This window comes from Nyctibius grandis, chromosome 7 (genome assembly GCF_013368605.1).
Source record: "Nyctibius grandis isolate bNycGra1 chromosome 7, bNycGra1.pri, whole genome shotgun sequence".
NCBI classification, from domain to species: domain Eukaryota; kingdom Metazoa; phylum Chordata; class Aves; order Nyctibiiformes; family Nyctibiidae; genus Nyctibius; species Nyctibius grandis.
Genome location: NC_090664.1, coordinates 38,075,191 through 38,091,599, shown reverse-complemented (window position 1 = coordinate 38,091,599; position 16,409 = coordinate 38,075,191). Strand labels below are relative to the sequence as shown.

General features: G+C 42.2%; 1 protein-coding gene across 1 annotated transcript in view; it reads left to right on the top strand.

Moving 5' to 3' along the window:
* NEBL (nebulette) overlaps positions 1–16,409 on the top strand; it is a 95,799-nt gene that overhangs the window by 17,617 nt on the left and 61,773 nt on the right. Inside the window, 2 exon segments of the mRNA XM_068404923.1 lie at positions 4,701–4,802; positions 6,392–6,493. Of these exon segments, the coding sequence (XP_068261024.1) occupies positions 4,701–4,802; positions 6,392–6,493 (204 nt within the window).

Below are 16,409 nucleotides of genomic sequence, written 5' to 3'. Positions count from 1 at the left end.
CTCATCTGGAAGTTTCCAAGCTTGGGACCAAAATTAGGTGGTGGCCCTTAGAAAACTGTCAGGTCACAAAATAGTGGTTTGCATTATGTGTAGCTGAAGATCAGATGGATGGAAGAAAGTAACTGAACAGTGAAATGACATGACAATTAAGTTTCTAAAGCAAAGAAAGCACTTGCCTCATTGTGCCTGGGTAGAAGCTGCACATAGCATTTGATGAATGTACTCAAAGCTGTGGATCACAGTTTTATCCGTTCCATGATCTGGTCCATCACTGGGCATTATGAATAGCAAAACAATGTTAAGTATTTGTACAGCAATTTATATGTTTGCTTAGTTAAAATTATTGATTCTTCTCACAGCATTGCATTGTATGAAATAAGGAAGTGGTGTTCTGATTTTACAAATAAGAAATAAGGCTCATCTGTGGATGCCCTAGTATCTTTTCTCTTACGCTTATGTATGAAGCAGTGCTGCTTTTAAAATGTTAGTTGACAGTTGGGCAAACTTTTGATCTACGTGTATTCTCTTTGCAATCCCTATTATGTTGGTAGTGGTACTTTATAATGTTTCACTAACCATCTAAATTTGAATATTTAAGGCGTCTATATTGTCTTAGGAGTAAGCTTTTTTTTTCATGATCAGGATATTGTGTGGTCACAATCCACACACACACAAAATTATATTCTTTCTGATAAGACCAAATCAGCAGATCTTAAACTTGATGTGCTTAAACACCATCAATAACATACCAAAACATTGATGTTTGTTTTGATGCAGATCATGTTAAAGTCAAGCTTCTCCTGGCGCTCTGTTCAGCATCTGCATTAGAAAAATCACTTTTCATTGACTAACTTTCTGCTGACAGTGGTTGTCAACAGCAGGTCCCCCTGGACCACTTCCAACTGGTGCTGAAAATTATGTGTTTACTTCTGATGTAATTGGGACCAATCAATTTTCAAGCCCATTACTGGAAAGGATGACTGCATCAATCTGTAATGGGCCAGAAACGTGTTTGTCTCTTCTACACGAGCCGGGAAACAGTTTTCAACACCATTTGAGTGGGGATCAGAAAAGCTGTCACCAAAGATGATTGTCACCAGCTAGTCATTTTCTTAGTGTTGATGGACCCCAAAGTACAGATGAGAGAAAAGGGGGCAGAGACACAGCTGATAGGCCATTAGTTAGTGGACTTGCAGGTCTTAGAAAATACGAAGCAGGGACGGAACAGTAAGAGACAAATTCTCTTGCAGATTGGTGTGCCTAGGTCCTTGCTGACTTCTGTGTGTGCCTCTTCAAGAGGGCAAAATGTATTCATAGCTGCCTGTGCATGTTTTAATAATTTGTTACCTATAGCTTGGAATAGTTTTGGAATTGGAATAGGGGAGAAGACAAAAGACTGCAGGAAAGGTCAGGGTCCTTTAAACCTAGGGGTGCTTGGGTCACCATGTAGCAGAAGTTTCCGTTTGTTGATTGACAGCCTGAGATGTTTTGCAGCCTTAGAAGTCTGTTTACTTTGCAGCATTGTAGTGCATTCCAGTGCACTGGCACCAACATGAAAGGTGAAGCATCTTCAAGACGCTCAACTGGAGTAAATAAACCGGCATGTTTATCCTCAGTGGACCTTATGCCTTTTTATAAGAACTGGAGGTTTGGCCCTGTTACACAATTAGTCTACTAATTAGGAGCAAGCCCTGAATATTTTCCATGCTTTGCAAAACCTACTGTCAATTCAGAGTACATAGTCACATTAAGCATTAAAGACGAGGAATGGCTTTTGTTCATATTATCGTTGTTTTTTAAAAATATTCAATAATGTAACTACTTTTTATTGTAATTTCAAATTGGGGTAGAAAAACACTTTTAAATTTAGATCGTATTTGTAATTTACTATTTGCAACTTCAAAATTAGAGATGGTACCTTTTTTTCCCCTTTTTGTCCCAGCTTCTTTCTTGCTCGCATTCCCACTGATCTGCTGTAACTCTCCATTTAGGTTTTTCACTGCTGCTCTTAAGTTGTCAGTATCTCTGTTACTTTATTCTATGCAAAGGCCAGTTTGTGCAGATGTGTCGTAGGCCTGTGGTCTTCACAAATAGGAGTAATTCTTGAGCCTTTGGTAATGCTTTTTGGTAGAGCCTGAGCAATCCTTTGAAGTGAAGATTTAGTAAGGGCATCATGTAATGCCTGGAGCTTCCAGTTAGGCTTTGAGCCTCTTGATAAGGGGCTGAATCAACTCAGGAGAAAAGATGTCCCCTTCCCTGGGTGCTTCTGCTGTTTCTTTTGTTGTTTGACCAGGCTTCATTTTTTCTTCTGCCCTCTCATAGACTTGTCCACTTTCCATCTTCTCGGTGCCCATGGGTGCACACACCAAGCTGGTTGCTTTGCCCTGTCTACATCTGTTCTCCTGCTCTCCTGGAATAGCTCTGGTTTTACTGTTCTAACATAGTACTATAAAAAAATAATCACTAGATGGAACAGAATAGCAGCTGTGTAATAGAGGCGAGCACACTGTCCCAATGGGAAAGGGTCAGCATCCAGGGATTGAGGTTATTCAGGAAATGGGAAACATATTTTTACTGTCTTTGGCCTACCTCTGACAAACTACTGTTCTGCTGCATAACATTTTTATTCTCACTGGAGTATGACAAGCTGCAGAATGGAGCAAATATATATTGCAGACATTTGTAAAATGCTAGATGACTTTCCCTCAGACATAAGTAATAGGTATACTGGTTTAGGTGCAGGAAGAATAATAATTCACTCAGGGAAAGCTATAGCAATTGGCCTTGCATCTAATATAATTGAAAATGGTGAAAAATAAGGGACTGTCACTGTCTTATTCCCCCTCCTCTTTCCCCCTGAAATTAACCACAATCCATTATTTCACTTACTATATGATCATGTCATTTGGGAGCAATAAGTGACCACATTTCCTCAACTTTATCACCACTATTCTTGATTCTCTGTTGTTAAATTCACTCCATTCCTAATTTCTATTTTGAGCACATATGCTGGCCTTTAATTTGCAATTTACATGGATGATAGGGTGCTATTCAGAAACCTGTTTCTGCTGCCTTTGTGGTTTTCACCTCACCTCATGTGGTCATTAGGATGAATAGCATATAATTAACTAAATTCATGTAAAGTCCTGAATTGCAAATGCTTGTCTGTACATCTAGTTTCTTAAAAAAAACAGAGGAAATTTATACCTGACCAAAACAAAACTTCCAGTGGTTTTAACAAGCTATAAGAAACAGTTTCTATTTTCTTTGTAGGTGATACTTTGGGCTGTATTCATCCAACCTATTTATTTATTTATTTATTTTATCAGTGATTACACTTGCGTGTCACTCATTGTAGGTTAAAAATTATAAGATCTATTTGTGGGTAAGCGGCCAACAGTGAAGCCTGTTTAGCTTGTCTACCCTAATAGACATATGGACACAAAATTACTTTCCTGTTGCCTGGAAAATATTTGCCAAAAAGTAAGATTTTTTTCTTTTTACAATAACATTTCTACAAATTATATTCATTATTTGGTGCTGCAGTTTATGAGTTGGTTGCATTGTACCTAGAGTAAAACTTTACATTGGAAATAGGAGCTAGATGCAGAGATTATAAGTGAAACTTCAAGCTGAGGACTTTCTTGATAGTGAAATACAATCTTGAGAGGTTGATTAACTTTGTTAAACAACAGAAGAAAATCTAAAAGACTGTCCAGTAAAGCAGGAGTTCCTCTGATACTTTCTATTTCCTGTAGACTTTTATTTTATGTTTTCTAACTTTTGCCTGAAACTTCAATTTGTCAGACACTTCTGAATACCAGGGACAATTTTTTTAATTATTCAGAATAATTCAGTAAGCTCTTGGAAATTGGCGTAGATTGGCGCATGTGCTACAGCAAGGGAGAGGAAAAAGTCTACAGACCCTGAAGAGGAAGAAGGGTAACTTGTAAGATCAGAGCTCGGTAACATCCCTGAGGTCTATGCTGTTCCTGTGATTGCTTTGCTAAATGGAGAAAGTTTGGACTCTCCTACCTGTGGTTTAGCCTTCGGCCCAAAGTTTTCTGAGACCATTCATTATAGTAGTGGCTTTTGCACAAACAGAAAGATTCAGTCTTGTACTCCGCATGCTGGAACAGTCAGCCTTCTTGTTCCCATGATTGTGTAAAGGAGCAGATAAGTGGAGTTGTGGGGAGTGGGGGATGCTGGGGTGGAGTTGTGTCATTGAATTACATACCAGCTACACGTCTGCCTATTACTGAGAGAGACGTTCACTGTGGTAGAATTACAGTTGCTGTTCAGTGTGGCTGCAATCTGCTAGGCTGCGGTGCTCAGTATCATAGCGGGGTTAGTTTATCTTAAAAAAGGGTACAGCATGGAGAGTACTCTTAGAAGTCCTCTGAAATTTAATGACAAAACCTAATATTTGGGTCTTTGCAGTGCTTTAATTTTCTGCTACGCTTCTAAGCAAAATCATTTTTCATTTTAATATTGTATTTTATGCTTCTGAATTTCTTCCTTATCCTGTTAACCTGTCTGTGGGTTTTACTAAATAATCCCTGTCAAGTAGGACTGTGTTGGAATAAATTAGGCAGAGTTCTATTGAATTTGATGGCTGAGTTGATAGGTCATTCAAAGATTATTTATAAACTTCAAACGTTTTTGTTTGTTTTAAACAAAACTGTTTTTTTGTTTGACAGGTATCCTATAAGAAGGATGTGCAAGATACTCATAGATACACTGAAGTGCTGAACAGGCCAGACATAAAGATAGCAACTGAGATAACAAAGATAATAAGTGATGTATGTTCTCCTGTTACTCTATTTGTATTTTTTAGGCATGTTATTTTATTTATTCCAGTTTCAGCCAGATTGTTTAGAATGCTGCTGAAACTCAAACATCATGAGCAGAAAACCCGCAACCCCAAATCTGATATGGAGGTTTGGTTAAAAAAAAAATCCAAAAATCCAACACCCCCCACCTCTTGCCTGGTATGTTACAAAGTTGTGGGTTTCTTCTATTTTAATATGACAGTATGACCTTTGCAATTATTGGTCATTGACCTGAAGACAACACTAAGCTTACTAAAGTTGGTTTTGTTTCAGCTTTATTCATGATAACCATTCTCAAAATAAGTCATGTGCTCATATGGTATACTGCACTTCAGAAGACATACCAAGCTTTTTTTCACCTCAGCACAGGAGAAGCTCGCATCCCAGGATTCCCCTTCCTCTTCCCATCTTGGCTGGCAGCGACAGGGAAATGCAATTCCCCGCTGTCCGAGAGCTGTGCAAACACATACTTCTTGCATGGGGCCTTTCCTCCCCGAGCTCCCCTCTCAAATTCTTTTCCCTCCCACCATGACATCTGCTAATGGATAGGTCAAGGAGCAGTTTGAGAAGCAGCAATGTGTGATGCAGTTTAATATTTTATTGTAGACAACTCAATGTATATGTTAAAAGCCCTGAGCCAAGATTTTAAGTAACTGCTAAGAGTTTCATGTGAGACTGACTAGGCACCTATGGAAAGAGAGTTTTAAGAGACCTAAGATTCACCTTTTGAATATTCAGGATTTTCTGAAAACCGAGAACTTCTACTAAGTCTTATGTTCAACACCCAAATTTACTGATTGCTGCTCAAGCCCCCTTTGAGTTAGAGGGGCTTTGGGACTTTTATTTTTCTCAGTCTGTTGTTATGACGTGTCCTTGCTGATTCACAGTGCCTGAGTAATTCAAGAAGCCTATTTTAGGCAACGGGTAATTTAGTTTGTGATATCGCGAAGCACCTATTGTCGATTCATCTGTGCTGTTTTCTAATGCATTGTGGAGAAAAATTGCAGCAATGTGCATGGGAGGCAGTTCAGCTGGAAAGATCACGTAACACCAGCCTTGCAGGACTAATTCCACTCTGTTACACCAGTGCAACCCCACGGGCATCCAGCAAGATTGCAGTGGTAAAACTGAGAGTGGAATTTGACCTTACATTTCAAAGAAACTGTCGCTCAGCCTAGTTTTGTTTCAAGACTATTTTGAGCTGCTACAAATAATCTTGTGTAAAGTGCAGACCCTGTTGTAAGAAATGATGAGCCACTGTGAGTCATTCTGCCTTGATTGGGAGAACAATATTTCTCAGGCTTGAGCTATGCATTTGGTTAAAGTTGAATTTTGTGAATGCTGTGCATTGTGTTTTACGATAAATGTTATGTTGTTAAGGAGCTGAAGCCTGAGAAGGGCTTTTTTTTTGGAGCTGACTAGAACAGCTCTGAAAGTAGTGTCAATGCATATCACTAAATGAGACTTTTTCTCCTAGCTTTAATGCTTACATTTCTCTTGATAACAGAAAAGCAAACAATTTAATAGTGATTTGTATTCTTTTTTTTTTTTTTTTTAAGGCTGAGTACAGGAAAGGAAGGGGAGAGATGAATAAGGAGCCTGCTGTACTTGGAAGACCAGATTTTGAACATGCTAAAGGAGTTTCAAAACTGTTAAGCCAAGTAAGATTCTTTGTCATTTTACAATGACTTCATTCAGATACCTCATTCCTAGTAATGCAAGAAAATATTTTTTTTTTTAGATGATTATCGTTGCATAAAGATTATTTTCTCAAACTCTTTCATATAGCATTGCAATAACTGGTAAATTTAAGATTCTTAGAAAACAGAATATACATTTTTTTTTTTGCAAAAATACAATGAACTTTGACTATTACAACTCTTCTTTTGTGGAGATGGTGTATATTTATACAGATTATCTAGGATTTCTAAAATATTACCTGTATGTAATTTAGAGGCAAATTTTGCTACTCATTCAGTTTGAGAAGAACTTTACCCTGTGATTAATCCCACTGAAGCAACTGGGGTCTTTTGGGTAACTGCTTGCTAATGTGAGTAATGGGATCTGAATTTGGCCTGACATGTAAGCCACCCGCCTTCCCTCCCCCTGAAACTGAAGCTTTTATGTACTACTTTCTGTTATATATTAACCTCAAAAACAAAGAAAAAAAAAAGAAAAAAGAAGAAGAAAAATGGAAGGATTACTTTAGTCCATAACTAAAAAGAATGCTGAAAACACAAATATTGTCTCTTTTCCTCTTAAGAGTCTTCTACTCATAAGATCTACTCATGACTCTACTACAGATCAGCCTGACATCTTGAGAAGGGATTTTTGACTGCTGACCTGTTGTTGTTTTTTTTTTTTTTCTTTTTTCTGGAGTAGTTCTTTAACAGTGCCTTGCATAATACTCACTGGTAATCCTGTCAGGCTACACTTAGCGCTTTTGTAAACCCAGGAACAAATTCTGCCCTCCTGTAGGAGGAGGATAATGCCCTTTGATTGGAGAAGGCCGTGTCAGTCTTCCTAGAACTAGAAAAAAAACCCCAAGCATAGCAGTGTATATGCTAGAACAGTCTGAAAATCAGTGTGTGTGACAAATACTTGTGATTTGGCTAGATAGTAAATATCTTCCCTAGAACTAGGATAAAATGAGAACAATGTGTCATAGGGAACAAGCTGCAAAACAGTTCAGTGTCTGTTTGCAAAGGGCTGAACTCCTTCTGCTGTCACCAAACGTTTTGTCCTTAGATATTTGCTACATGATCTCCTGTTTCGCACTGGACCATCATTGACTTTGAAGCATTAATACTGCACAAAGGGAAAAATAAGACATTACATGTTTTTTTATTGTTTTGTTAATGTAGTGTTCAGAATCAAAATTAGTTTGTGTTTTCCAAACAGAAAATGGGCAAGTCTGCTAAGAGATTCTTGGTCTTTGGTGTTTAGCATCGTGCAGGCTTGGAAGTCAAGCTGTGCTTTCTAGGAAGAGCCAGTGCTATGCGGCTTAGACCTGAGTGTCGCTTATAGGAAAGGGAGCTGTCTGTCATTTAGCAAAAGCCTTTAGTGGTTTTTAAAAGGGTTCATATATAAGTTTAGTGTGTGTCATCCTTTATTTCTACTCAGTGGCTGTCTACGCACTCCTTTCCTTGCAGTCTATTTCAGAATCTAGTGGGTTTGCAGCTGTCTGTCATCACAAACGGGACCAAAGCGGATCCCTTTCCAACAGCCCTCTCCATCTCACTAAGCCTGGTACCCTTGAGGTTGTGGCCAGCAATTGCAACAATCAAAAAATACCAGCTGGATCATGGGGTCCTTCATGAGGAAGGTGCCAAGGAGCTGTGAACCAGGGGTGGCACCAACAGGTATTTCCCAGTTCAGTGAAAGAACAATGGTATCTACCTGGTGGAAGAAGACCAAAATGGATGTGGGAACCCAGACAGAGCTCCCACGGAAGGAGGCGATGGTGCAGGTTGCGGGCTGCAGGGAATGCTACAGCGTCTCTGTGGTGGCAGGGGGCTGTGTGCGCTGTGAGCAAGTAGATGATCTGCTTGGCCGAGCGGCACAGCTGCAAAGCCAGGTTGAAAGGCTTCAAGCCGAAGTAGAAAGGCTTAGGAGCATTCGGGAGGCTGAAATGGAGATAGACTGGTGGAGCCAGGCTCTGCCCTCCCTGCAACAAAAATGGGAGCACCTGCCGGAGAGCTCCCAGGATCGAGGGACCCCTGTACTCTGCCCCTCTCAGGTGGAAAACGATAACCTAGAGGAGAGGAGTGAGTGGAGGCAAGTCTATGGCCGTGGCAAAAGGCGAGTGCCCTCCTTGCCTACCTTGCCTCCACAGGTGCCTCTGAGCAATAGATATGAAGCCCTAGTGGAATACAGCCGGTCCAACGGGGATGTGGTGGAGAGGCAACCTATATCAGAGGTCCCACCACAGTCAGAAAAACCTGACGGGCGTATAGCTACCTCCTCCACAAGGAAGAAGAGAAGAGTTTTAGTGGTTGGAGACTCCTTCCTAAAGGGATCTGAGGGCCCAATATGCAGAGCTGACCCCCATCACAGGGAGGTCTGCAGCCTGCCTGGAGCCCGAATCAGGGATATCACCAGGCAACTCCCCAACCTGGTGAAGGCCACAGACTACTACCCCCTGCTGATCTTCCAGACAGGTGGGGAAGAAGCTGCATCCCGTAGTCTGAGGGGGATGAAGAAAGACTATAAGGCCCTAGGGCGGTTGGTGAAAGAGTCTGGAGCACAAGTTGTTTTCTCCTCCCTCCTTCCATTTTCAGGTGATGATGTGGGATGGAACAGTAGGATTCTCTCTATAAATGCCTGGCTACGAGACTGGTGCTACAGGCAGGGCTTTGGGTTCTTTGATAATGGCTGGTTTTATAAAACAACAGGCGTGACAGTGATACATGGGAAAGGTTTATGTCGTAGGGGCAAAAGGGTTCTGGGACAGGAATTAGCAGGGCTCATTCGGAGAGCTTTAAACTAGATTCGAAGGGGGATGGGGTGGTAGCTGGGCTTGCACCACTGGGGCAACGCTCTAGTGTTGAGGTAGACCAGGAGGCCTCCAATCCCCCTGGGGTGAATTCAGGGGGTGAATCTGGGATGAAACCGGTGTGCCCAGCTCGCTCCCTGAAATGCCTGTACACCAATGCACGCAGCATGGGGAATAAACAGGAGGAGTTAGAAATCCGTGTTCGGTCGGGGGGCTATGATCTAGTGGCAATTACAGAGACTTGGTGGGATGCCTCGCATGACTGGAATGTGGTAATGGATGGCTATGTCCTGTTCAGGAAAGACAGGCCGCTAAGGAGAGGTGGTGGAGTTGCTCTTTATGTGAGTGAGCAGCTAGAATGTATTGAGTTCTGTCCAGAGGCGGATCAGGAGCGAGTTGAGAGTTTGTGGGTGCGAATTAAGCGGCAGGCTGGCAGGGGTGATACTGTTGTGGGTGTCTATTACAGGCCACCGGATCAGGATGAGGACGGTGATGAGGCCTTCTACAGGCAGCTGAGAGCAGTCTCGCAATTACAGGGTCTGGTTGTCATGGGGGATTTCAACTACCCTGATATTTGCTGGGAGGCCTACTCAGCCAGCCATCCTCAGTCCAGGAGGTTCCTCCAGTGCATTGATGATAACTTTCTGATGCAAATGGTGGATGAGCCAACTAGGAGAGGAGCGCTGCTGGATCTTATCCTCACTAACAAGGAGGGTCTGGTTGAAGAGGTGAAGGTTGAGGGCAGCCTTGGTTGTAGTGACCATGAGATGGTAGAGTTCAGGATCTCATGTGGCAGGAACAGAATAGCTAGCAGAATCACAACCCTGAACTTCAGGAGGGCCAACTTTGGCCTTTTCAAGCAATTGCTAGGGGAAATCCCATGGGACAGGGTACTAGAAGGTAAGGGGGCCCAAGATAGTTGGTTAGCATTCAAGGACTGCTTCTTCCGAGCTCAAGATCAGAGCATCCCAACAGGTAGGAAGTCAAGGAAGGGTACCAGGAGACCTGCATGGTTGAACAGGGAACTGCTGGGCAAACTCAAGTGGAAGAAGAGGGTGTACAGATCGTGGAAGGAGGGGCTGGCCACTTGGGAGGAATATAAGTCTGTTATCAGAGGATGTAGGGAGGCAACTAGGAAAGCTAAGGCCTCCTTGGAATTAAACCTTGCAAGAGAGGTCAAGGACAACAGAAAGGGCTTCTTCAAATACATTGCAGGTAAAGCCAACACTAGAGGCAATGTAGGCCCACTGATGAATGAGGTGGGGGTCCTGGAGACAGAGGATAAAAAGAAGGCGGAGTTACTGAATGCCTTCTTTGCCTCTGTCTATACTGCTGGAGGCTGTCCTGAGGAGCCCCGGACCCCTGCGGCCCCAGAAGAAGTCAGGATAGAGGAGGAATCTGTCTTGGTAGATGAGGGCTGGGTCAGGGACCAATTAAGCAACCTGGACGTCCATAAATCCATGGGCCCTGATGGGATGCACCCGCGGGTGCTGAGGGAGCTGGCGGAAGTCATTGCTAGGCCACTCTCCATCATCTTTGCTAAGTCGTGGGCAACGGGAGAGGTGCCTGAGGACTGGAGGAAAGCGAATGTCACTCCAGTCTTCAAGAAGGGCAGGAAGGAGGACCCGGGTAACTATAGACCGGTCAGCCTCACCTCCATCCCCGGAAAGGTGATGGAGCAACTTGTTCTTGGTGCTGTCTCTAGGCACATCAAGGACAGGGGGATCATTAGGGGCACTCAGCATGGCTTCACCAACGGGAAGTCTTGCTCAACCAACTTGATAGCCTTTTATGAGGATGTTACCCGGTGGATAGATGATGGTAAAGCTGTGGATGTGGTCTATCTCGATTTCAGTAAAGCGTTTGACACGGTCTCCCACAGCATCCTCGCAGCTAAACTGAGGAAGTGTGGTCTGGATGATCGGGTAGTGAGGTGGATTGTGAACTGGCTGAAGGAAAGAAGCCAGAGAGTAGTGGTCAGTGGGACAGAGTCCAGTTGGAGGTCTGTGTCTAGCGGAGTTCCGCAAGGATCGGTTCTGGGACCAGTTCTATTCAATATATTTATTAATGACTTGGATGAGGGATTAGAGTGCGCTGTCAGCAAGTTCGCTGATGACACAAAACTGGGAGGAGTGGCTGATGTGCCGGAAGGCTGCGCAGCCATTCAGAGAGACCTGGACAGGCTGGAGAGTTGGGCGGGGAGAAATTTAATGAAATATAACAAGGGCAGGTGTAGAGTCCTGCATCTGGGCAAGAACAACCCCATGTACCAGTACAAGTTGGGGACAGAGCTGTTGGAGAGCAGCGTAGGGGAAAGGGACCTGGGGGTCCTAGTGGACAGCAGGATGACCATGACCCAGCAGTGTGCCCTTGTGGCCAAGAAGGCCAATGGCATCCTGGGGTGTATTAGAAGGGGTGTGGTCAGCAGGTCGAGAGAGGTTCTCCTCCCCCTCTCCTCTGCCCTGGTGAGGCCGCATCTGGAGTATTGTGTCCAGTTCTGGGCCCCTCAGTTCAAGAAGGACAGGGAACTGCTAGAGAGAGTCCAGTGCAGAGCCACGAAGATGATTAAGGGAGTGGAACATCTCCCTTATGAGGAGAGGCTGAGGGAGCTGGGTCTCTTTAGCTTGGAGAAGAGGAGACTGAGGGGTGACCTCATTAATGTTTATAAATATGTAAAGGGCAAGTGTCAAGAGGATGGAGCCAGGCTCTTCTCAGTGACATCCCTTGACAGGACAAGGGGCAATGGGTGTAAGCTGGAACACAGGAGGTTCCACATAAATTTGAGGAAAAACTTCTTTACGGTGAGGGTGACTGAACACTGGAACAGGCTGCCCAGAGAGGTTGTGGAGTCTCCTTCTCTGGAGACATTCAAAACCCGCCTGGACGCGTTCCTGTGTGATATGGTCTAGGCAATCCTGCCCCGGCAGGGGGATTGGACTAGATGATCTTTCGAGGTCCCTTCCAATCCCTAACATTCTGTGATTCTGTGATTCTGTCCTGCAGCCTGGTGCTGAGCCAGCTGCATCATAGGCTTCATCAATGCACTTTTAATCTCATTTTTATTAGATGTGTTTTTCCTCTTGGACAATGCATGCTCCATCTGCAAAAGCTTTGTAATAGAGTCACTTCACTGCCAGGGACTGGGATGGCAGCAGTTCCAGTTGAGATCCTTCTGCAGAAGAGAGCATTTGGTGTGCAATTTTAACTTCTTTAGAGGGTCCAAATAGTGCAGAAGGTGTGGCAGGAAGAGAGGAGCAGTTGACAAAATGTAGCTTTCTTACAGTTTATTTGCAAAGAAGATTCTTACTAAACCTTGGTGGTCCCAACTCTGCAGCCACTGGGCGTGGATCTGAGTTTTGGGATCCTTCCTTCTCTTGTCCTCTTCTCATTCTACACTGTTGTGGCTGCTTGCAGTGTGTGTGACGGGCCATGTACTTTTAGAAAGGGAGACAGTGCTTCAGGCTGACACTCCGCTACCGGCCATCTGTGTACAGCAGCATGGAGGCTGTAAATACCAGGCTGCTTTCAGCAGTGGGGAGGTGTACTCAGCAATTCCCCACCTCCTCTGAAGGAAAGGCAGTGGCCATGAGTTGTCTAATGTTTTTATATATTATTTGAATCATTATAGCACTTAGACACACTGATCATAAATCAAGAGCACAGAAAAATGAAGATGACCCCTGAGTCCAAAGAGCAGAGTGGTGGGGCAGGATGAGGAATGCACCTGTGCTGTAGGAGAGGAAGAGCCCTAAATGTGGGTCAGTCATGTCATTCCTCTCCATGCAAGGATTGTGAAGCAGGCTTGTAACAATTACAAGATTTAAAAAATAGTAAAGTTAATGATCTCTTTATTGTCTCCAGACTTTTTGGCTTTTAGAGTTTCCATTTGTTTTTCAGCAAATGGAAGCATTATAAACTTTTTGTGCTGAAAGTTGATAAGCTCCTCTAATAGCATGGATCTATAAGCTGCGACATGCAGAGAAATATTAGTTATTTGACCCTCACAGTAAATTTGCAAAGTTGACAATTCTGATGGATGTAATGGGAAGAGAAGATGATAACATGTTCTAATGTTGTGCATATGGGTAGGTAATTTAGGGAGTATAGAGAACAGGAGCAAGAAGAGGTCAGGCAGCGTGGGTGTAACGAAGGGAGAAAGCAATCAAGGCAAGCAGGAAGGCAAACAAAGTGAAGAAAATAGTGTTAATGTTTGACTGGCACTCAAGGCTCTACAAAATCAGTGTACCCTCTGTGTCTCTCTGTCTCTCGTTTTCCTTTTTTTTTTTTTATTTTAACAAAGCTTTTGACAACAGCAGCAGCAGAAATAATAGCTCCCAGGAATAGTATATTTACCCACAGCATGCGGCAATCCCTTTCTGTTGATTTTACACCAAATTTAAAACAGAAACTGTGTTAGCCCCTGTGAAAACACGAAGCTTGTCAATTTACTGAATGTACGTTGTATAATTTGGGTTATTTTTTGTATTTTTTGTAAAAACAAGCTCCTGTTTATGTCTTCTAAAGTATTTTATTAGCTTTTTCAAAGAGCTGCTGATATGAAGTATTCCTCTTATGATGTTCAATAACTGGTTTTATGATGAATAATTTTGGATATTTGTATTTTATGCTGGATCTGGTGCTTATTGTTTCGGGGATAAAACTGTTAGAGGTAAAACATTTTTTGAAATGTCCCTTCTCTGAGATTATCAGCAACACAAAGAGCCTAGGATTTTCTCAGTCTTTCTTTGCTTTAAACTCTGCTAGTGCTTGTAGCAACCAATATTTTAATTTATGTCTTTGTTTATGTTACATTTCATTCAATATCTATGTGCTCTGACAGGTTTTTCACTTTTTTTTTTAATATGTTTTCATATGGTCATGAGGAAATGCTTTAGTTGCAAGTGTCTGCTTCATCCTGGGATCCCAGTGGTTGAATGATTCAATTTTTGTAATTTCTTTGTAAATCTGAACAGTGGGTGATGTCATCCACTTCTGAAACTGAACACTCCCTGTGTGAACAGCTTTGAACTACAGATTTGATTTAGGAATGTTGCTGCAAAGCTTCAAAAGACACTGCTCTGTCCAGCTGCAATTCTGACTTTTATAGGTTTTATGCAAGGCTGATGAGTAGTTTGTTTATCCAAGCCTTATTTAATTCCAGTTTGGTTTTTCAGGGATGTTGTTGTGTTTAAAGCCTATGAAGTCTGCTCTTTCTTCAGCAACAATTAGAGAGCAGCCTACACACATTTCTTTTAAATTAACACTCAATCCATGCTCGCTAAAAAAATAAACAAACTTAACACTTTAATTAAGATGGTAAATAAGTAGCCATCGTTTTAAACCTTCATTAAAGTAAAGCTTTTGGTTAACGATGAAATTTGTAGATAAGCTTCCACTAACAACTGTCATTTCTACTCCCACTTTTTGTTTGCTCTTCCACCATGTTATAGCATTGCTAAAACCTCCTCCCTTCAGATGTTTTAGAAAACACCGATGAAATATTTTTCTTCCTTGTTTTTAATCAGAACCCTTTATCTCAGACATATTTTTCCCCTTTAAACTGCATTCATAACTTTATCCTGTTCAAAAGAAGGATATATACCATGTGCGTTACTTCACAGTGACTCATCCATGGGCTTGTTCGTCTCTCTTCTCCCTCTCCCACCCCACGCTTTCTTTCAAAAAGGAGAAGGAAACAGGAAAATACTGATAAAAGAGAAAGTGAATGCATGCGTAGCTTTCAATGAGATGAATCCCCTATGACAAGTCAGAGTTAAATTACTTCTGGAAGTGCTCTTGAGATACCACCAGGGTCATCTGATATTATTGTGCGGCCTCCGATTTGCCCCAGAGCGACATGTGCAGTGGTGTTGGAGAGGAGAAAGAAGGCTATAAGCAGAGCAGCCAGATGAGGCAGCAGGGCCTAGAGGTACTGAGATACCCTTCACTGAAACGGGAATGTTTACAGTTGGATTGGTGGGCGCTCTCCTTAAATTTGGGACCCTCCTGCACATCAGCATCAGGACACACAGCCCTGTGAAGACTGGGTTCATTGGCTCCCCCTCTTTCCTTCAGTAGCAGTGATGTGATCTGAAGTGATGCTAACAAAGATTTATTACTGGAATCTCTAGATTGAAATGGATTGCTAAAAAAAAAAATCTTTTAAAAAGTGGCATGAAACAGCTGTAGCTGGAAGGTGGCAAGCCAGTTGTGAGGAGAAGTCCCTTTGGCACTGACATTTTCACACTTAACAAGAATATCAAGGACCATGTTGTGCATTTGGTCCGCATGCACAGTTTGAGGCCGTTTGTTGGCTGGGCAGAAGACAGCCTGCAGTAGCTGGATATTTAAACTCTCGTGCACGATGTTGTTATGATGTGAGCTGATGCTCAAGGAGTAAAAGACAATTTTGCCCACCATGCTGACTTGATCTCTGGTTTTGGAGGCTTTTTAAATCACATATTCCAGCACTGCCTGATTTTTATTAGAAGGCAAGTTTTGGATACACCTTTTAAAAGAGAAAAGCCCTCTGATTTATTCCTTCACTGCTTGTACAGAATGTGGATTTGCCTTTGACAAAGGCAGTGTCTTTGTATTCAGATATATGCTTTTGCACTTGATCCAAAGCCAAGGAAAATATCAAACAATATGAACCAGATGAATCTACCAGAAGGCAATAGATATTATTTTCTAGAATTAGTGTGAAAGATTATGAAGTTCATCATGTGTTCAGATAAAGTTTCTTTTTAAAAGTGACAATGTTTTAGAATTTCCTTCCTTTGAAAAATTAACCTAAGTGCTGGAATCATAATGCAGTTCTTGAACATATATGGTTAGTTTCTGTTTGAATGGCTTAGTTTTGGTTTCTTGTTATCCTGATTAATGAAATATTGGGCATAGTGGCTAAACATAACAAGGTTGTGTAAGCTAAACCACGTTGAGAGCCTTTTGAAACAAGGAAAAATTAAAAAGGAAAAAGAAAATTCTTCCCACAACTAAAGCTGAGAAAAAAAAAAATTGAAGGAAATTGAGGTGGCTTAACCACTTTATCAGATGTTCATGTGGGAATAGAGAAAAAAGGA